The 23494-nt window shown below is 39.0% G+C and overlaps 2 protein-coding genes across 5 annotated transcripts in view; one reads left to right on the plus strand and one right to left on the minus strand.

Annotated features, from left to right (window-relative positions):
• Nucleotides 1-23494, plus strand: part of LOC105568398 — a 93053-nt gene that overhangs the window by 16720 nt on the left and 52839 nt on the right. The gene's annotated exons all lie outside the window — the stretch shown is intronic.
• Nucleotides 1523-23494, minus strand: part of LOC105568397 (trichohyalin-like) — a 40839-nt gene continuing 18867 nt past the window's right edge. The window contains exons 2-5 of one of the 2 annotated variants that reach the window (XM_012024046.1): nucleotides 8506-8738; nucleotides 3795-6723; nucleotides 2927-3095; nucleotides 1523-2140 (exon numbers count right to left, since the gene is read on the minus strand). In XM_012024046.1, coding sequence (XP_011879436.1) covers nucleotides 1889-2140; nucleotides 2927-3095; nucleotides 3795-6723; nucleotides 8506-8734 — 3579 coding nt within the window. In that variant the 5' untranslated portion in view covers nucleotides 8735-8738 and the 3' untranslated portion in view covers nucleotides 1523-1888. The remainder of the gene's footprint in view (nucleotides 2141-2926; nucleotides 3096-3794; nucleotides 6724-8505; nucleotides 8739-23494) is intronic. The other variant, XM_012024045.1, reaches the window with a different exon arrangement.

The raw sequence follows: 23494 nt of genomic DNA on the forward strand, positions 1-23494 counted from the left end.
GGAAATACTCCATCTTTTATAACTCAAAATGTTCGGTTCTTATAGTTTTTACCGGTTTTCTTGCTATCGGCTAAAGATATTTTAATAATGCTTTGAGGAATCTGTATGTAATCGAGGTTTCTTTAGTTAGACTTGTGGATTCATATTTTTTTCTCATAACATTAACACATATTATTTTTAATAATTTTTAATATATCTTCAACTATGACAATATGATGACTAAATCTAAAATTTTGTTAAAATAAGAATTGAAATTAATTGATAAGTAGACATAAAAAATTTATCTATGTTTTCAATCCAATTTTCGAAGCTTAATTCAAACTAAAAGATAAAATAATACTATTGTATAAATATTTTACAGATATCAGATTTAATTTATATATTTATTGTTAGTTACAATATTATTACGTGATATATTTTTTTTATCACAGTATATCAGGCACCGATGAAGTACAACTATTTTCAAAAAAATATTAAAAATATTGAATATGAATTTTTTTTCATACTTCACGATCGCCATGTTATTTGAAAGACACGTGCAGACACGTCAGTGTCGCGGCGAGTTACTGCGAGTTGATCAAGTTTTGCATATGTAACGAAGTTTGATCGTCACGCGAAGCGAGAACGCGGACAGGTGTTTTGGGTTACACAAGTACAGATAACTTTATTGCGTACGTTACATAAATATTCGTCTGGTTACAGCACATTAGAGCCTACCTCCTATATCACATGTGGGAAAGCTGCAAAAGACACAACTCGACTCGGCTACGTACAAAAGATTTACAATAGTTTTCGCACGTTGTGTTTGCACACGCAGACATAACGACGAAACGTGTCATAGGTTTTTCGTATATATTTGTTTTTACAGAGCTGCACATACGTAACTTTGCACGCGCTACGCGGGCAGTGCTACGATGTTCGCTACCGGTCAATATTAACGACTATGTGATTATTATTCTACAAAACACGTTTTATTGATCTCTAAAGTTATTTAAGACAAATACTGCTTTCAAAACTATCTTTTAAACTATCGTTAATTACTAGTCGCACTATATAAGTCTACCTGATGCGCACTATCGTTGCAATAAGCGAATAGAAAAATATCATTTTAATTCGCAGTTATTATAATAAAATAGTGTATAATTTTCATATAATATACAATGACTAAACACGTCCAAAATAGCATAGGGTAGAGATTTGTATATTTGGCTTGTTAATTCTTTTTGCCCCTGATTTCAACTGTCTTTCTTCGAAATATAATCTTATGTACTACTTATTTTCTTCTATAGATAGAATTTTATAGATATTCGGAAATAATTGTATTGTTGGGTGTAAGAAATTAATGCATTTTTAAATTAAAAATTTTTACAGTATTTTTCCATTCTCTCTCTCTCTCTAATATTTATAAATGATTTTCAGAACATTTATATTTTATGTCACGTATAGAAAAATATATTCGACAATTAATTTAAAATCTTTATTATTTCGACAATTTTAATATTACATATTCAATTCGATTTAATAATCTTTTATTTTTTAAATTTAGTTTTGTGCCATAAAAATATTGCTTTATTTGGATTTATTAAAAACTCATTAAAACTATTAATGGTATCGCAACAAGTAAAAATATCAAGATCTTACGTTCTGCAAATATCTAAGTCTACTTTCTGAACTTTTCTATCTAGCGACACAAATATTTGTACGGTGCCAGTAGAAAAGTCACACATACACAAATTGATTTGAAGTACCGTAACTCGAAACTTTTCGTGAGAAAGAGAGAGAGAGAGAGAGTCTTCCGTCGGCGTTGAAGAGAGCCTTTTCCTCTCTTTTTATTTTCTGTTGATATTCGTCTCTCGAAGATTGACGGCTGACTCTTATCGATGTTATTTTACACGTTGGAATAAAAGTTCAGGACTTCTGTTCTGGCAGCTTGCGCGATAGGAAGACTACACGGGTTAGGATCCCAATTAATCCCAGGGCAGCCCAACGATTCGAAACATTTTACAAGACGATTGTTATTGGCTGAACAACAGTGAACAACTGCCCAAACACATGCGCTAGGCGCCTCGATGGGTGGTCTTAAAGTCGGTGGAGCCGGAAACTGTGCCACTGGTACACCCTTGCGATTTGGATTGATTCCCTGAAAATAATCCATTGAATTTTATGTTGGTCTAATATTAAAATTTTTAAGTTGGAGATAATAAAAGTAATAGGACAATAGGAGTCGACACCGAATATTGGATGATATACTTTATATAAAGAAACAACGATATAACATATGTGTACAGATAACCGTTAGATGTTTCGATCCTCAAATGTGTCCTCTTCAGTAATAATTAAAAGAAAAATAGCAAAGACACATAAGACCCAAAGTCATTATGTCCTATTGTCCTATTACTTAATAATTTTTTTTTTACTTAGAAATTTGATTTTTACATTTGGAGCCTTTTCCATTGTTAATTTTTTCTAATACTATTTTAATTACTAATCACGACAATAAAAGTATCTAAATATTATAACAAGAGCTATAAAGAAAGAATGTACATCTGTTCTGTTGTGCATGACGGAGTTTGCAAGAATAACATTTAGCAGATTTAGCACTTTTTTCTTTTCTAAAAATTATGTCGCAACTTTTGGTAACAATATCGCAAGAAAGCGCCGAAGATGAAGGCCGGTGCTGCTCAGCGTCCGATCAATTAAGCGGGACAAAGCAGGGCAGCCACGGGCTTGTTGGGGTCGAGGGGGCACGAATCTGCCGCGCAACTTCCCCCGTGGTTTAATGAAGCGCGCTTTAGTTCGGTACCGCGAGACAATTGACGACCACGAGATCGGACTCGCCGGTGAATAAACCGCCGGTGGACAGCCGAATCGGGTTTACGCGATCGTAGTGCGGTGAAGTGTTTTGACAGACAAATGGAGAACTCACCGTGAAATCGATCTCGTTGTCGTTGTCGAAGCTACCTCTCGGCTGGAGGGATGTCGGCGAGAAGCCGCCAGGACGGACTATTATCCTTGCGCTCACCGGCAGGGAGTTTAGTCTGGCTAGTTCTTGTCGTCTCCACTGGTCGGTCTCCTTCTGTCTGTGCTCCCTCATTCTGCAGCAGATGGAAATAGGGTCGTGTTTATCGGATGGTTCGAATGAGTAAACTCGCCTCGATGATACGCTTGGGATGTTTCCTTAATTAAAGTCGCACTGTTCACAGACTCTGATATATCGCACGGTGGTTGCTATTTAAAATTTTACGCGTCGGAAAGAATATCTGCGATCGCACCGGCGAAATTTATTGTGCTGAATCACAGGAAGCGTGATAATATCTTTCAACTCGAGAGGTAATTAGTAATACAATATGCAGTAAACTAGAAAAACAAAATATTCATGAGATCTGCAACATTGACTTATAATTCTGTTTAACGTAGTACCATTCATTTTAAGCTCATATTGTACTTTAGGCGGTTTATAATTCGTAATAGAATACCTTTTCCTCAAATGTTTATTCAGTTTGATGGAATATAAAATCATGAATGAAATTTTATTCCGAATTCTGTCGCGATTTCTAAATTTATATGTACAGAGATTTGTGCTTATCAATTTCATTGCGGTAATATGTTGAAAGTAATGTTAGTCTCTGGCGATAAGGGATTACTGATAAAATAAAAACAAACGATAGTAATAACGAACATTGATAGCTGCAAAGCGCGACTCTCTTTCTCTCTCAAATAAAGTTCGTTGGCGTCGCGCCAGGCGAAAACTTCATTTTTGCGAAACGCTGTGCCCCCAAGGACCACTTACGTACCTCTCTTCCTGTTGTCGTCTCTCGTCCTCCAATCTTTGTTTCTCGCGCTCTGCCGCCGCTCGCCTGGCCTCCTCAGCTCGCATCAAATTACTCGGAATCGGCCGGCTATCCTGCCGCCTTCTGTGCTCCGCCAAAAGACGAGGGTCCTGGTAGTAGATCGGCCTCGTGGCTTCCGGCTGTCTCGCTCTTCCAGCTTCGCTCCAGGATCGTTCCCTCAGCATCTCCTGCCTTCTTCTCTCGGTCTCTATCCTCTCAAGCTCCAGCCGCTTCCTGTCCTCCTCGTACCTCCTGGATTGCTCCCTCCTCGCCTCCTCTTCTCGCCTGGCCGCCTCCTTTCGCATCCGTTCCTGATGTGCCCGTCTCTCTTCCTCCTCCTCCCACTGTCGCCTGGCGAGTTCCTTCCGTCGCTCTTCCGCCTCGTACCTCTGCCGCCTTTCCTCCTCCAACCTTCTCACCGCCTCCTGCTGCCTCACTCTAACTTGCTCCGGTGAGCTTCGCGGATCGATATACGTAGGCGCCGACGGTCCATGGGCTCTCCTCACTCCTGGATCGGGATATCTGTCGCGACGCCTGGCTTCCTCGATCAGTCTCCGCTCCTCGAACCAGTTACGATCGGCCGTGGTCGATTGATTATCCCTCGATGGCACGTTCACTGGCTGGTTACTCCTGATGTAATCCTGTAATTTTCTCTCTTCTTCCTGCCTTCTACGCTGCTCCTCCACTCGCCGACGGTACTCGTCGTCGTTTCTAGTCGCATTCATCCGTGGATTTCGGTTCTCCTCGGGTCGATAGCGCCGTCTCTCCTCTTCCGATCTTTGATCGGCACGATTGACATTGATAGGTCGATTTTGCGCGATGTATTCTTGCAGCTTTTGTTCCAGCTGTCGGTCCTCTTGCTGTCGTCTTTTTTCGTCCTGATCACGCTGTCTGATATCGTTCGGATGATTGACTGGATGTTCCGCGCGCATTAAATTTGATGGTGGCTGCTGTCGCCTTCTCTCGTTTTCGTTCTCTTGTTTCCGCCTCTCTAACCATTCCCTACGACGGTCTTCTGGTCTCATCCTATCGTTTTCGGAAAGATTCCTCGTTCGATCTTCCTGACGCCTCCTCTCCTCGTCTTCCTTTCTTCTTTGCGCTTCTTGCCGCAATCTGTGCTGTTCTTGTCTCCTTGCTTCTTCTAATTGTCTTCGCCGTTCTTCCTCCCGTCTCTTCATTTCTTCGTCGTGAAGTCTTCGTTTTCTGTCTTCATCACTTGTAGAAGAGGTTCTAGAATCTGATCTTCTCAAGTTTCCCTCCTGCCATTTGGTCTGCGGTCTTTTTCTCATTTCTTCTTCTTGCAATTGTCGTCTTCGTTCCTCTTCCTCTCGCCTTCTCAGCTCTTCCTCGTTTCTTCTGGCCATCTCTTGCGTTCGATTGCGCGCTGCTTCCTGCCTTCGTCGTTCTTCCATCTGTTGTCGTCGTATCTGTTCGTTGTCCGTACGAGGTGTTGAAGTGTGATATATTTTCTTATGATACTCCTCGTATTGTCTCCTCCGCATCTCGTCTCTTCTTCTGTTTTCTTCCTCCTCCCATCTATCCAACGTTCTTTGATTAGCCTGTTGCATTTGTCGTAAATGTTGCTCCTCTTCTCTTCGTTTTTGTTCAAGCAGTTTCTCATACTCTTGCCTGATACTATCGACATCAGCATTTAATCCGCGATGTTGGTCACGTCTCCTAGATGTGTCTTGATGGTATCGCATTTCATGCTGCCTGCGACGTTCATTCACGGTTTGCAACTCATCGCTGGACACGACACCTTCATCCTCGCCGAAGCCCCAATCGATCGACCGTCTCGTGCGCTTCCGCTCGCCTTTGCCGTCCGCAAATCCCTCAGTATTTGCTTCGGCAAACCACAGCAACCGTCGACCGTGACTCCTGCTGGCGCCGTCATCATCGTCCAATGAGACGGTTTCTCGCTTCGACTTGGTCTCCTCATAGTTCTTAATTTTGAGATCCATCAGAAACCGCTTGGGCGATTCCTTCTGGTCGGTTACGAATCCGCTAGAATTCATTAGAGTGGATCCACCTAAATCTCCCCGCACTGGTAACTTGTCCGGTCGCCTGAATTCGTCCAGATGGTCGGAATTAAGATGGCTGGCATCCATATCTCCCCTATTCGGTTTGCTCCTTTTCGTGGTAGTCTCCAATCTCTTGAGTTTGAGCAACTCGTCCATCTCCTCGTACTCTTCCTCGTCGTATGACAGAACGTCGTCGAGATCCAGGGATACCGGCGTCACGTCCAGCAATACGGACGCCGGTACCTCGCCCTTCTCCTTGTCGAGCGTATCTATCGATCTTTTCGCCTTGTGGGACGACGGCGACGCTTCGAGACCCTCGCATCCAACCTGTAGCTCCGGCACGCCGCCGACGCCAAAGGCGTCTCTGTTGACCAAAGGAGTCTCGGTTAGTTGTTCTTCGAAAAAGTTGGACTGTCTGTGACTAACGTTCGCATCTGTCGTTGTCGACTTGATTTCTGTTGTCTTTGCCTTGGAATCCAGATGACCGGTCTTTTTTGAAGCCTTGCTCTTATTTCTCGACGGTAAATTTGTGGAGGGCGTAGTTGCGGTCAGTAAAGTCTTCTCTTTAGATAGGTCTAGCTTGTATATTTCCATCGAGCCTGGACCTTGATCCTGGAACGTGTCGTCCGCCACAAAGGGGTCGTCCAAAAGGTCTGAAGGGGATACCACCGTCTCGCGCGAAAGCGTTTCCGGCATCTCATAGCCGTAATCGACTTTGTCGGCCGCGAATTCCGCGCCGACGATATTCGGCAACCGCCTTTGCCAGCCTGAAAAGGGGTAGATTCGCTTTGACGAGACAATGTCCTTCAAGAGATCTCCAAGCGGAAAATCTCGCTCGGTAAACTTGGCATTACGAGATAGAGCTTCTGATTCTGCAAAAAAGAGGGAAATTATTTCTTTAACGAGATGCCTCACAACATATACTTAGATGCTCGATTGCTTCGAAATTACTTAATAGCTATCTAACTTTAATGAGCCATGTATTCACAAATGATTATTCACAATTAATCTAATATTATTTTTTAGTTGCTCGAAACGCATAACATTTGCGATATCCTTCGTTGAGGTTTTATATATTCAGATTTTTTTATGTAATTTAATTTACACAATTTAATAATATAGAAATTATTATCGTTTTGAAATGTCACAAAAACAAATTCTTATCAAAATTAAATTAATCCAATAATGTCTCGCGTGAAAATTATTTTTATATAAAAATCAGACTATTCAAGGACTACACAAATATTTTTCTTTTACAAATAATTGTATCTTTAATACATGTAAGTTTTAAATATTGTGCGAACACACACACACACACGTGTAGTATTTCACGATGCAAAACTTTTCCGAGTAATATGCAAAATGTAATTGCAGCGCATAAGAACTTCATGAACTTCGCATCGGATCTGAGAAGTTTAAAATAATTTGACTCGATGTATATCCAGGCAAATTGCAACTTGAAATTAGATGCTTATTTAGTATGATTTCTATCGCAAATTAGACATATTCAGAAAATTAATTTGAACTATTCTCACGTACATTAACACGCAACTTGAAATGCCGGTTTAATTTAGATTTAATCTACGGGCGAGATTCTTCAAAAGATATTTAATAACGGTTTTATACGCGGCTAAACTAAGTGCATACTATAGCGACGTAAGTAATGCTCGACGCCAATTTATTTCCCCGAAATTCTTGCGTGCTGTTGTAATATAAAGGCCAACGCTTGTGCTACCCGAAAAATATAGATCTTTCATTATTCTCCTAAATAATAGCTCTCGCATTTCTTTCGTACTAACAATCGCATAGAGAAAATTTAATTATTTTTATGTATTTTTGAACATATCAAACTCACTTCTTTAATTTCATTATTAAAGTATTCTGGTTGCTTTTTCCTTCAAATAATTTTTTTAATTTTGAAAATCAATAAAGGACGCAATACTACCACAAAATTGCCATTGCACTGACAACATTATTAATATAAATCTTGAGAATATTTGACACATAAATATACATTCTGAATATTAATATTATCTTCAATCCAACGCGCTAGAAAGAAATGAAAATAACTACATTTGGAATTGAATGCATGCTGAAAATTCGAGCTTTTAACAGCCGCGAGGTAGTATTCATTCGATATTGGAATTGCACGAAGACGACGGCCAAGGAAACCTTGATTAATCAGAAAGTCGGAGCGAACGGATTTCCACCGGTTAGGCTGAGCGACGCGTTTCGTCGCGACGCGTTTATTCCGTCTCCATTAAACGGCGTGACAAAATTAAATCGTTGATGTAATTAAAGCCAATTGAAATAGAGTAATATACATCTACTTAGCGAGCGTATAAAATACTAAACGTAATAGATGTAAATAATAAAATGAATATATTTCTATTTGACATTCTCTCAACGGAGAAAGAGAGGCAAGTGGCGATTATTTCTATAAAATTAAATGAATATTGAGAAATGCGAGCCATTATATCTGTTCCAAATATTTGTACATCGAGGAAAGAAACGAGGAAGATTTATACAAAGCTTTCTCCGATATATCCTCTAAAATGACAATTTCGACATCAGCCCTTGAATTGACAGCGGGACGCAGTATGGCGCTTTATTTTGCTCAGTTTGACATAGCGTATTGTAGAATCTGGACGTACCCTCAGTGGAGATCGACCTTCGCGAGCCGATTCTAAGGTCGACCGGTTGATCCTCAGCCGGATCGTGATCCCTCCAGTCTCCAGTATGGTCCCGTTGAATCCCAGCGTGTCGGCGCGGAGACGCGGGGGAGTATTGATCGTGAGAGAGGCGGAGGGTGACTGCTCCTCCTATCAGAACCGCCACCGTCAGCCAGACCGTGGCCAGAGCCACTGTCACCCGTGGTTGCATCCTCCTGCAATCAAACGGGTGCTCCCTCGTTATTCCATCTCAGGCGAGCCCTTTACGGCATTCTTACTTCGCTTGCGCGTTACGGTAGAATCTCTAATCTCTTAATCCTTTAATACGTCTGAGTCCCTCATATTTCTTTTTTATTCTACTTCTTGAGCTAAGGTTCTTTGAGGTAAAATTGTAATGGTAAGAGGGAGAAAAGCCAATGAGCGCCAAAGCACGGTTTCGTATTACTATTTATAGTAGCTGTAGCAGCTATGATACAGTCGCCTATTGACAGCGAAAAGCACAAGCAGATTCTGATATTTCAACGTGATAAAAATGAATATAGTCGTTTTCGACGTGTGCACATACATGAATCATCTTTTGTAAAGCCGATTTTTTGTTTCGTAAAATAAGCTGCGATTTAAAACGAAAATTCCAAAGACTTACCTATGTATCATTCAAACGCAAGCATGCAAACTAACGCGCTCCAAGCAGTACCACTCTCAGAATATACCGCGAAGAATAACGTATTCACTGTAACAACCATCTAACACGCGAATCTTCTTATTCCCAAAAGGGAAAGCAAGCTTGGCTCTTCCTGACTTTGAATCTCACACAACCCTCTCTCTCTCGTCACCCCGTTCGCGAGCTACTCCGGCATCCTTCAAAGGACCGATCCGTCGCTTTGCCGAGAAAGATGAAAGCAGGCACAAGACAGCCCGTCTGTCTACCGTACAGCTCTCGAACTACACTCGAACTAGCCCTCTTCTCTCTTTGATTTCTCGATCTAGCTCTTCCTACACACGAATCTACCGCTACTTTGCGAGCGACACTCGGAGCGCACCTCTCTTAGCGAAGCGAGAAAACGCACGAGAGGGACGGAGAGATAGAGAAAGGTCGATATCAACGGCGAATCGAGTGATCTTGACACACTGCCCGCGTCAGGCCGAAGTGGCTAAACTTAATACCGCGGCGAAGGAGAAGGCGCGGAAGGCCGTTTGTAGAATCAACTCTCGTGTGTGCATGACACGCCAATTGACTTCCGCCTACTGACGTCACGTTTCTCTCTCCCCCTCTCTTTCTCTTGCTTTTCGTGGACCCGTCAGCTGATGTGACAGCCAGACCGGACGACTACTGGCAATTTCGACCAAACGCCGCTGCTCATTTTCTTCATTTCTCGACACGCGAGATGTCACGCGCTCTACTGAGAAATCACGGGATTTTTAAGTGCTCGCGGGGAAGACTCGTATTAATCATCGTTCATGGTTCCTGTGAAGTTTTGAGTGACGTTGGCGGAAAGTACAAGCGTAAAGTAAATCAATGATAAGAACGGGGATTTATTCAAACTTGCTACAGTCTACTGCTAATTCTCTGACGTACCGAGAGTGATCTAGTGTCTAGAAAGAAACTTGAAGAGTGATAGATATCTAAATTTGTTATTTTTTAATTATTTCAGTTTGTAGAAAACTACAAAATTTTAAAAACGTAATAATCCATCTTGAATATTACAATATCTCAAGTTTCTAAATCTAAAACTAAAAATCTAATAAAAATTATGAAGGGTAAGAACAATTGTATCTGAGACAAGATTTCGTGTAATACTGATAGTTTTTATTCTCACTTAAGTGACAGATTTTTCCAAAAAGTTTTCTTTTATAGCAACAAACAAAACGAGAGATTATAATGAGTGGCTTAGATCTTGTCATTGCAGTCAGTAGATCAGCGCAAGTTATTCTTAGCTACTTATTTAGCGTCCAAAGGAAGCGCGGTTGATCGGGCGCTCTAGCAGACTCGTTATATTCATATCACCATAAAGTCAATTAGAGAGCAATCGCTTCTCTTTTCTTCTATTCGGCGGGTCTTACGCCACAACTACTAGAATAATGTATGTCTTTTTCAATCGTCCGTTCTAAATCGCAATGCTGTTACGTACTGATCCGCAAGCTTACGGTATTCTTTTTCTTGTGGACATATCGTATCTTCGCGATTAAGCAACTTGAGTGAGGGGAATGCGATTTCAAGCAAGAATACGTGATACATTCTCGAGTACGCGAACGAAAAGATATCCCGGCGAATGAGAATTTATTAGTCGCCGCAAGCGATTGCTTGGATTTAACGACGGAATGCATTATTTGCGGCAAGATATAATCGCTGATGCAACGAGATAGAATCGTAATGTATTACCGTACGATACATCACAGTTTTTTTCTCTCGATAACGGTGCAACAAGAATAATAATCCACTGACAATCGGTAAATGCATAATTACGAAGGAATATTGAAAGACATTATTGCAGGCTATAATGGAGTCGAGAATTATGTCCATATCAAATGACTCTAATTATTGGTTATTACAATATAATGCTCGATTGCGCAAGTAGAAGAGTGATTAATTAGTAATGGACCGCGCCTGTAATTAAATAGTCGCAAACTCGTGTTCCGGGCGAAACTCTACCTTGTAAACTACAATTACGTTTAGCACGAAACGAGATACACGATACAGTACTGCCAAAGTACTTCATTCGCCTGCATACATATTCATGCCTACCGATACCGATTCACCTGCCTCACTGCAGAATCCAAACAAATATCTTTGTAACATTGCAAGACGAGTCAAAATATTGCTGATATTGTAAGGCAATTTTACAATTTTATCCAGCGTTTTACTTGATACTGTTAAATGCGGAAACGACGAAAGCATTGTATTTCACGGATCAGGTTTTACGAATTATTTCGTTATGTTTTATCAAGGACAAATAGTGCAATTAATACCTTGACACGAAGATGCGGCACTTGAAATTATTGTACAGATTTGTGTGTCGCAGATGGTCATATTTAGCGCTAAGTGCAGGACATAAATACGGATTGAAGCGGTAATTAATTTATTCCTCCGAGAAATAGGCTTGCCATGTTCTTACGCGTATCTTCAATTATGGGGGATGCTCGCGGCGTCGCGCGAACTTAATTGCACAAATTTTCGTAGACAAGGCAGATTAAAGTTCTGCCAATAGTCCGCACAGTTTCATTTCTCTTTTCCACCATCTAATTCCCCATCTATCTCACTGTCTCTCTTCAATTCATCTCGCATACCCGAGGCGAGAGCGACGACTGGAACGAACTTCCCTTTCACGTCTAATTCTTAGCGTAGAACATTGCTATAGTCTTCTCTCTTATTGTAAATGCGGTCGGAATACGTTGAGGTAGGATTCTGAAAACGCAAAACGAGCACGTGCGAAAAATACAATTTTTTGGAGGATGTCACGTTAATCTTTCACTGATACATTTGTAATTAACTTAACGAGGTGTCAAAACTGAACGCAAATATCCACAATATTTTTGTGCTTTTACGAATCTCCTTTTGCTGCCTTATGCCTTCTTCTTTGTACTTCCTTGTAATATGGAAATGAACCGCATTGTACCCCCTTTTAGCATAATTATCTAAGTCTTTTTCATTTCATTATATTTGTAATTGTAATATAAGAGAGTCTCGGAAATGCAAATTACATTTTGATAAAGACCAACAAATTTAGTGGCGGAGATTTAGAAAGTTATGCACTTTCTACTGCTTGTGACTTAAAACAAATTCTCCTTCGACATTTTTATTAATAAAAAATTAACTTTATATTAACTTAAAGAAGAGTTTATACAAACATTTATACAAAATGAATGGTTACTACTAATTTTCTACTGAAGATTTGAATGCAGCGATTCATAATGGACCTGGAGTATATTCTGCAATCCATGAATGAAATTATTCATTATGCACTTGAATACTTTGCATTCTTGAAACGCTTGTTGTATTGAAACTGTCGGAACTGCTATGGAATTGTCAATTTTGAACGCTTTCGCCATATCTTGAGCTGTTTGCCGCGAGTCGGGAAACCGTCTGGAGAAAAGATCGTTCGGGGATTTGAGCAGGCGCGCCCGCGCGAACGAGACAAGTGTGGCACAAGTGCGGCTGGTTTATTGTGCGGCACGCGAAATCGGATTAGGATCGCGTTCGACTCGAACGCATGTGTATCGCCGATCGCCGATAATAACGCGGCGCGGCGTGGCGGATAGAGCACTAAAACGGCCGCTAAAACCGTCGTCTGCTCGCTGCACAGTATATGTACGCGTCCGCGCTATCGATCGCACCCCTTTCGGTCTGATCTTTCGTAGATAACGTATTGAAATATTGGGACTTTACGGGAATCTCCTGATATACGCACACGCTGTGCGAACGCGATGTATAACATTCACGTGAGGCGAACGCGATTCTTTTCCATTAAATTCGACTCATGTGTACCTCTATCACGCGCGATGATAAATTTTCTCGCCGCGAACGATTGACCGTCGAAACTTTAATGGCGGTCGTTATGTCTGCCGTTACGAGAAAGGTGCATAATGTATCGAAAGGGAGCATTAGCGTTGCATTATTGCGTGCAGAATGACTCGGTATTGCGGAATATTTTAAGGACTGAATACACGATGCTGGAGTGCATCTTTCCGGAGTAGAATTTATATGAAAGGCGGAATTGTGGAAATATTTAGATTTATCGCTCGTATTCTCTTCGCCTAGAAAAATATTCATCTATTAAAATTTAATGCGCGTTATTAGTGCTATATTAAGATTTCTACCGTAGCAGCGCGGCAGCCAGAGAGGTCTTCGACATTTCCTTAATCGGGGGGGCTTTTTCTCGCGCGGAATCAAGAAAAGTGGTATTAGCATATTAAAGTGTGCCGCGCCGTACGGGAGCGTTGCTGGTCGGGAGGTTAATTGCGACTTAATAGGCGGCCCGCTTTCTGCCGTTACAACCGTTATTCAACGTTACAACGCGCGAATTCCTTAACGCGGAATGCGAGATGCCGCGCGATGATTTATTTCTAGTAAGCGACTCGCGTACAAATGCATAAATAACACCGATGCGCGCGCGTCGTAAAACGGCGCACGGAATGTCTTTTTCTCTTTCATCGTTTCCGGGCAACGCGTCGATATCTCCGCTGTAACTTTCTGCTGTCCTTACAAGTGAAATATAAAACTGACTGCATGAAAATAAAGAAAAGAAAGGTAAAAATCTTGTAAGAGTAGGAGGTGCTGAAGGAGCGGCGTTGTTGGAGCTACAATTTGCGATGGAGTTGTCCAATTTCGACCTGTGTGTAGCGCGCTCGCGAAAATGCACAAATGACGGGTTGTTCCGCGAAAGATGTATACCGACGGTGGCGAATATTCCGAAGGAAATTTGCATTTTTCCTTTCCTGAGGAAAATTTAATCCGCGGTTTATTGTAGATCGCTAAAAGCCTTCTTCTCTCTCTCTCTCTCTCTCACTCACTCTCATCTCCTTGCGTTCTTGAGTGTTTAAGTACTCCGGCAGTACTCTCTTAGGATCGAATATTTTTTAAATACTTAATTTCGCAGTCTTGCAGATTCTAGATTTTTACTTTCTTACGGGCGAGACTTTATTTTTACTGTAATTCTGATAATTTTTTTTTGTTATGCAGCAGCAATGAAGAGACCGCTTTCGCCACGTAACATCACCATGTAATGAGGCGCAAGGCAATAACCGTTCCATAGCGACTTTAATTGTTATTACATCGCAACGCTATGATTGGACGGTGTTGGCAACTTACGAATAATTCGATTGAAATAACGGATATACTTTCGTAATTACCAGGCACCCTCGTTCCGACGCTAATCCATTTCCTCCGTATCTAGCAGTCCGGAAACGCCAGTTGCAAATTATTTCCTGATCTAAGCGTCTTCTCCGTATCCGATTTACGGATGCAAATCGCGTCTATCTTTTTTCTATATTAAAAAATCATTTCAAGTATAATATCTTTCCGAAGAAAAGATAATAATAGATGATTTCGCGATCGTATTCTATTTTGTTTGGAGATTAACATCTATTTGGATTTTTTTGTTGAAGAAAACTACGCGATTATGTTTTTAGTGATTTGTCGATCCGTTGAACCCGATACAGACTACATTGCTGCTGATCGATTAGCCTTCGCGTTAATTAAGGGCGAGCGATGATTGAGCAAAAAGTGTCACCTAATTAACGTGAGCGCCCGCATTGCTGCTGATCAGCGGGCTCGCTGAATGCGATTACTTATTAATGTCGAGTGATTTGTATCGGATGTGCTAACGAGAGCACTAAAAAGAATAATGATCTCATTTGTCTAATAATGTAATTGTGAAAATCGCTAGGCAAATAAAGAATCGCGTTCCGTCGTCAATTACATTCCCTTTGCCTTTTGAGATGTTATCCGGTCCGCACTTTGCCAAATTAACCTTAATTCAAATCTCTTCTTTCATCATCGAAAGGAAAGGTCAAGAGGGGACACGCGTTCCCTAAAAATATTAATAATAATAACATCTTTTAGATATTAAAATAAAATTGATATATTTCAGAATATTGAAATTTTACAGGCACTAAAGATTGAAATATATCAAAATTGTAAACATTCGTAGAAATTATTTAATTCACGAGAAATGGAGCACCAGACGGTAAATTCTTTTAGTTTATGTAGTGCCTATAAACGTTGACTTCATTTCGCTGAAGAGTCGATAATTAGAAAACGAATTATATAAATTCGATGAGAAAGTGTTACGTTTCTTCTTTTGACTTCGGTAGAAAATTTTAATCGTCATCATTCATCATTGCTTTTTCTATTTCATGGGAAAAGTACAATCTCGAAGATTGCCCTAGCAACGTATGATAACGCGATCATCTAAAATCACAATAGCTTCTATTAGTTTGAACATTGATGATAAACCGATGTAACTGATTTTCTGTTGGAAAATCTTCACTATTCTTGCTCTCAAACGGCCACTTCGCTTTGCGGACGACGCTTAATTCTAGATAAACTATCAGCAAATTGCATGGAAAATAGAAGAGATGCATTGAGAGAGAAAGAGAGAGAGAGGGAGAGAGAGAAAGATTGAGAAAGAGATAGTTTTATTGTACCCCGGGGTATGGGGGTTCGATGGGGGGGGGGGGATGAGGGGGCAATCTGGATACGCCTGATGAGATTCTATTCTTATCCCGCAGGAAGTTATATTAAACGTCAATAGTGCTTCTATCATTAGGGCTATTATTCTCTCAAGCATTATATATTACGACAGATTTGCACATTATAATCTTCTCGGGCAGGTCAATTTATGACACCACTCATTAAAATTTCCCATATTCTTTCCTGGTAATAATTACTTTTCTTTCATACAATAATTACTTCTTTGTGTTACTCCCGTTATCTTTCAGCCTTTTGCTCTCTTTGACTATTAATTAAAATTCTTTCTCTCGCGCTATCTCTCTCTGTCGCAGTAGATGAAACTGGATTTGTATGCAATTTATAATTGAGCGCAACATGAACGAGAACTCTTTTATGGCGGGGTAATCAAGAGCGGCGTACTTTTTAATAAATATTGCAACGAGATCAGCCGCGTACGGAGTTTGAATTCGATTTAAAAACATATCGGGGAAATCGTATAAGAATCGATGGCTGCAGATTAGCAGATTCTGAGAGGGAATTCCGGTGTGAAATCATATTTTGCGACACGACGCGAACAGTACGACGGCAAGGCGGAATATGGAGCAAAGGTCACGCGTGGCTGATGCGAGTCTTACAGAGCCCGCAGCCACGGGCAGAAATTTATAGCGCGATTATAAATTAACAGAACATTAGTATCGGGAGCTGGCAGACGCGTTACCTCCCCGAGTGTCGGGCGACGTTATCACGTTAGTCGCGAGAGAGCGAGCAAAATAATTAGAGCGGCCCAGGTATATAAACGGTACGTAGAGCCTATTTCGAACTAACCGGATAACCCCCGCGGGCATTAATCGCCGTCGTCGCCGGCGTCGCCGGTGGATGTCGACCTCCGAGACTCGATGCGCTACGACGAAATCGGCAGTGACTCGCGACTTGTTCGACGTCGCGCCTCGACCTTAATCCTCCTCCTTGCGCCTCCGCCCGATCCGAGAGATAGAATTGTCTACAAATGTTGGGCTTGTTTATTGCAAAGTTCACGTTTCAATTTTTAATTTAACCATCATAACGCGCGTCTTTCCTTCTTCGCTCTGAAAACTTTTATTTCACGCTCACGTTATGCCGCCGTAATGGCGAGCACACTTTTAAAATTTGTATAAATATTCATTTTTATATTTACAGATTTCTATTTATTCCAAAGTTTTTATTCATTATTTTTTATAAGCTGATTTACGTACTGCAAAACTGTAGAATGTAATTTATGTATGAAACAAAAAAGGATTTTGATGCATTACAAATTTCAGGTTTCATCAACGAGAAAAAAAAGCAATGTTAAAAATAATATTTACAATAATAGCTTTATTCTCGCAATCTTTCCTTCTCTTTTAAATGCAGATCCTGATTTATAAATTATTAACAATTTTACCTGAAAACATATTATTCTTATTCGTTACCATAAGTTGTATAAAAGTAATTTACAAATCGTATGTGCAAAAGTGCGACCAATCATGCAAGGAGGATAAAGAAAATTGCACGCGTAGTGCATGGCAATTACGTTTTTACAACTTAATCTTTAGCATGCTCCTAAAAACTCCCCATTGGGTAGAAGGTATCGTTTGTTTTCCAAGCACTCGACTTTTATGTTTCCCATGACGAAGCAAGGTGCGCCGCTCTATGTTCGCTATCAATGGCTAATTGCTTTAATCGCTAATTACTTCAATGCGCGATAAGGTTGGATACTCTTCGTCGTCGTAAACCGGTGCATCGAATTAGAACGCGGAGTTAAGTGCCTCGATCAATCGTATATATGTACCATGTACTTATATCGTTGCTTAAAATAAAACAAGCGAGCTATCAACGCCAAAAAGAAATATTGTCATTCCATTAAAAAACATTGTCTAATGCATTTATAGCGAGAGATATAAATGTTTGCTAGCATTTGGATGAAATTATAATTATTAGAAGTTGTGGAAAATATATAACTAAATTTAATTGTTAGACATCAATTGTGGTGTCGAACTTTTTCATATAATGATAAACTCATTAAAATTAATAATTGATATATAGAGAAAATAAATGAAGAGAAATAAAATATAATATTCTGAAGATCAAATTTACCTTTCTGCTTGGAAATTTTTCGTTGTCAAATATGAATTCCATTTACTAAGTAAATCTACGACTAGTGCTCTTGCTATAAATATTGATTTAGATTAGTTAGGAATGCAAGTTTACACATAATTACACTCACGTTTCGCTATAAAACGAACGAAGCGATAAGGTCTTCATATATGTATATTGCGCGCTTAGCTCATCCAGCCTCGATAATTAATTTTCTTACGTAAGTTTCGCGAGACTTGGCTTTTGTTTTGACTCTCCACGAATTAGAAAGATTACAATTCCGTTTAAGTATTTCTTTTTTCATCGACATTACCAAAATTCCGGAAAGTTGAATTAATAATTATTCCTGAGAGAAAGAAGAAAACGCAAGAATTATCAGATTTAATGCTTTAACGCCAAACGTTCCATTAAACAAAATAATCTATGAATTATTAATATTAACTTTTTATTTTATTCACCTTTCAATAAAATTGACACATTTTACAATGCTCATGCAAGATGCATCTTTCTGTCAATAATCGATTTCCTTCAAGCCCGCATAAATTAATGGCCGACGTATAGTGAATGGAATCATAAATTGCGAAATATTTTGAAATGTCAGTGCATTCATAAAACATGCTTCGCGACATTAAGGCTCTCGCCGACATTTTGCTCGATTCGAATTTGCAAAACTTCTCATCTCCCCGAGGTATGCTACTATTTCGCGAAAAGCTCGGGGGGCTTTTGCGAAGCGATGTAAGACGGCATTGAAATCGGATTCGCGAATCACCTTGCCGGCTTGCCAGAAGAATTCATTCGTTCGCATAACGTATAATGCGGCTATATTCCCATCGGATTACACGGATTCCGTCGCTTCAGAACGCACGAGCTACCAACACGTCACGATCCTTCCGATGATTTCAAATTCTGCCGGAGAAGGGCAAGAACTTAAAGCCACAATGGAGATGTACGCGATGAGATATGACTACCGTACGAAAATAGCCGTCACTCTTGTTCCTAAATCTCCTCGATTTAGAAATCTCTATCTTCGCAATTTAACAAAACAGAGTGGCGCAGATAAATATTTAAAACGCCGAGCTATTTTGTATATGAAATAAGAAAACGATTAATTATATTTGTCTGAAAAATATTCAATATATTTAAATTGTAATTTAAGGCGTAAAGAATTAATAATTTTTTAAGAACTATATTCAAAGTGATTAAAACAGCATAAAATTATATGTATTTATCAGGAAAATATTAACATAATTACATTTGCTATGAAAATTATTTAATGGTTCTAAAAATATGAAAGATACGAACCCTGTACTTTTTTTAATATCTTAAAGTACCTACAGAAATCTCTGATTATGTCATCGATTTATTTTGCCCCGTGGAGCTTGGATTTGCTCGACCATAATGCATAGGCTAATCGTTCGCGAGCAATTAGAGGGAATTGCACGACCAACACGATGATGTTCGAGGAAGTTCATGGTCGAGTCGAATGTTAATATTACTGCAATCAAGATCGTTTAAATGTTTATCATCACGCGCTTCTTCGTCGTATACCGCCAATAATTGTGATGTATGTACATTAGCCTGTTAAAGATTCGTGTTTAAATCACAGGCATGTACTGCCGCGACTAAATTATCCTTAATTCGTCGGAATTAATGGCTGGGCATCATTGTGTCTCGACACGACGTAGATTGCTCTACGAGTCGCTGGGAAATGTCAAGAGTTCGAATTTTAGAGCCTAGCAAGAATCGGGAATATTACGTAAGAACATTATGAATATATTTGATGTGAAAAAGTGATAATCTAGCATTAATTTGTATTCAGAAAGGGAATATAATCTTTGCATTTAAAAAGTACTAACGAAGAAAGCAAATTGCTTACATTTTTGGAGATGCTAAATAATGTTTATAGCAAGTGTAACTGCATAAAATATTGATATAATTTTCCTGTAAATAGATAAATATATTTGTACGTATATAAAATTTTTATGATTCAATCGCTTTGAATTGCTCTTAATAAGTTCTAAGCACTTTTAAATTGCAAAAAGAATCATTTTAATATATTAAATAGCCTCGGGTACTTTTTTAAATCATCTCTTGCTCAATACGATAACTTGGCATTTTAAGGATTAATCTGAACTGCTTCTACAAGTCTATAAGTCGCGGCAATAATTTACCAAGTATAATCTCAAGGAATACTTGCTTTCTCTCTATACTTCGGCAACGCGCATTAATAACAGAGTTACAATCCGGTTAAATGTGTTAATTAAGAGCGCGGAAAACTTAGATAAGTCTGTGAGGGGTGCCGCGCGGAACTTCAAATTAGCTCGTTATCCGTGTAGCAAGTTCTAAACAAAAAACATCTTAATCCGCGATCATCAGGCAAATAAAACAAACTTCCGCGAGAAAATAATATTTCGCCTGCGTTTCCGCACCACATATCATATCTTATTTTTAAAATGGCATCTTCTTTCAACGCGTACACTGAGAAAAATTTTCTCATCGGACAAACCTATTAAATAGTGTTTTCGATGGTTAATTCTTCCGATTACGTTTTCCGATTAAATTGTGGATACATCCGATGAAATGCAGTTACCGATGAAATTTGATTGAAAAACCCATCATATTTTTCATCGGATATACAGTTTAATTGGATATATCCGTTTGTTATTATGTAATTGGATTATCCGATTATATTTAATCGGACATTTTTCCCAGTGTATCATTTCAGTTTAGCATAAAATGATAAATATATGAGACTTATTAAATCGAACATCTAAATTATCACATGCAAGTTCAGACTATATTATATCATTAGCGACATTTATTATGTGTTTCGACTAAACTGTTCCTTCGTTTAACTTAATAAGGAACTTGGACGTTGTGCATAAGATCATTTTGATTCCTGAGATGCATTACTGGGAATTGCATTGAGACAAGGCAGTAAAACTTGATGCAATAAAACTTGATGCAACAGGATCCTCCTGGGAAATTGTCGAAATATATCGACGAGTGACGTCGTCGAACATGAATCGTTTCTGCTATGTTTGGCTTCGCGACGGCAGAAATGGAACGGCATTGGAATAGCGGGTTACCAAATATACGCGATCGCGCTAACAATGTCGCGGGCGATCCACGACAGTTATTGTTATTGCGTGTCATTTTGCCGGGTCACGCGCGTTTAGCGCCGATTTGCACGCGAATCGCGCGTTTTTACGGTAACGAGACTTTCCTTAATAGCGTTTAAGGAGGAAAAACCCATCTACGAAAATCGCTTAGTCGCTCTGACTTTGTAATTACATTTAACGGCGCGCGTTCATGCAACGTCAACATTCACTTTATGAGTATTAATAGCTAAGACACACGGGTGCTTCAGAAGTTCCCTTGGTAATAAATTCTCTAGCGAAATTAGAATCGATTTTTCTGTAATAAAAATTTCATTCGGTAATATAATCTTCTTTTAATTTTGTTATTAATTTTCCTTTTTTTTTGTTACCTAAGAAAGTTGCTATTTCTCCTGAGTATAGTGAGACAAATCTTTTCAAAAAGATTCTTTTTCTACGGAAGAGAGTTGAGACCGTGTGACAAACGAAAAATGATAGCGATCTGGAATTTCCAGTGACGCTTGGGTATTTCCAGGCCAATAGACTCGAGTTTTCAGTAAATTATGCAAATTTTACATTCAGTCGTGTGCAACAAAGTAATGGAGAATTATGAATGTATCTGTGTGTTCAACTATAGCTCAATTCGTACAGTTACATTGCAACATTTGCAAATTACATTTATTACTACGTTGTAAGCATGCTATGTTTTGCAGCTGCTATGAGAACTGCAACAGCACATGTTTTATATTCTCTTTGAGAGATAGAAGGGGAGGGGGTGAGAGAGAGAGAGAGAGAGGGGGGGGGGGAAGAATAATTGTCAGTATATAACACAAATTTATAATGCAAGCAAGCGACGTGATGTTTCCTTTTGTGCGTACTTTTAATCTAGAGAGTATAACGTTGCCAAGTAACAAGAAATATCCTATATGTAAAATTTGAAAAAGAATAGGAGAAGAGGGAAAAACAAAGAATTGCTGCAGTAAAATCTAATTTATATTTTACGAAATGCAATATAAATTTAATGTTAATAATAAAGAAGGGATTTTATAGAAATTTCAAAAACAGATTCTTATATTTTTCGTATGTAAACTTTTGATCTTTTTACAATTTTACACAAATGTAAGACATTTCCTTATTTTGCATATTTTCTTTTGACGTTTACAATTAATCATTTACCATAATTATTTCTCTTACAAGAATAAAATAAATTTCGATCAGCAATGTGATTAATTATGTTTCCATCGTAATTAGTATCATCAGTGAAATGCAATGCAAATTGTTAATTTGGCTTACTGTCTTGCGTTTCTGTTAAATTTACAATACGACGCAATTGCTCGATACAGGGTGGCACAAAAGCAAGTTTGATAAAGCAGGATACTACAAGCGACATGTTACACCGCGAACGCTGAAATTGTAACTAAACTTCCTTCCGCATATAATCAGCGGTGCTATTACGGGACACGGATCATCTGGAATTCCCGTTGAGGATATCGCGAATATCTCAAGCGAGCGTTTGCGAGCGCGTGTTTATTCGAAAGTGATGAATGCTCATTTTTTTATCATTAATATTAATTAAGGAAAGTCTCGAGAAGTAGTTGAGAATCCGCAATAAGGCACAACAAGTTGTACAACTACGATTTAACATAAAAATATTAACTCTTGTATTTCAAACATTTTAACGCGTTTAACGTGTTTCTATCAGGAAAAAACTAGTTCGTCAAACAACTTCTCATCAAAGTTAATATTGGATTTTTTTTTGGAATACAAGCCTCAGTATGCAAAAAATTATTAACGATCTCAAGTCTTGAGATCAAATAAGGGAAACAAAATTTTTGAATTGTTATAATATTTTCACTTATCTATGATAAATTTTAATGATTTAAATACCTGATCGTTTGAATGACGTTTAAAATTAAAAAGATAACTGTATATTTTGCATAAATGGGTTAATTCTCAGTTATTGGATTTGCAATATAAACTTTTGTAAACTATGATCCGTATTTCTTAGCTAAAATTTATACAGTGTTCTTTGCTCGTGGCGAATTTTTAATTTGCAACTGTGAATACTTCACTAATGAAATCTCCTGTTTGAATAACGTCCACTTCAAACTACTCAAAAGCAAAGTTTACGCTTTCAAAACGCCGTGCGCCAAAACTCAGTAATCTTCAATATCAAATAACTTTCTAATGAATCTGTCAATGAAATTTTCGCTTATAAAGAAAGATTTTTCAGTAGAAATTTCTAGAAAAATTTGCTTACACTTTTGAATATCACTTCTTAATTACATTTCAAGAATAAAAAAGTTTTAATTAGAGAATAATTTTATTATGGCGTCAAAGCGATTATTTACGGCGTAACAAATGTTTGAAGAAAACGACATGACTTCCGAGCAAAGAATTATTTGAGCTCTAAGAAATAGTTGTTTCAGTTTCGCTTCCAATTAGCTAACGTTCTCTAATGAGATTCGAATTATCGGATATCTCAGTCATAGGGTATGTCTGTAAGGTCGCCGCGTATATTGTCCTCGAAATAGACGGCTTTGTTGTCCTTCCTGTGTCAGGTGGACTGATTTATGGCGCCTACGGGGTATCG

Source organism: Vollenhovia emeryi, unplaced genomic scaffold (genome assembly GCF_000949405.1).
Source record: "Vollenhovia emeryi isolate VEMERY1.0 unplaced genomic scaffold, V.emery_V1.0 DF939129.1, whole genome shotgun sequence".
NCBI classification, from domain to species: domain Eukaryota; kingdom Metazoa; phylum Arthropoda; class Insecta; order Hymenoptera; family Formicidae; genus Vollenhovia; species Vollenhovia emeryi.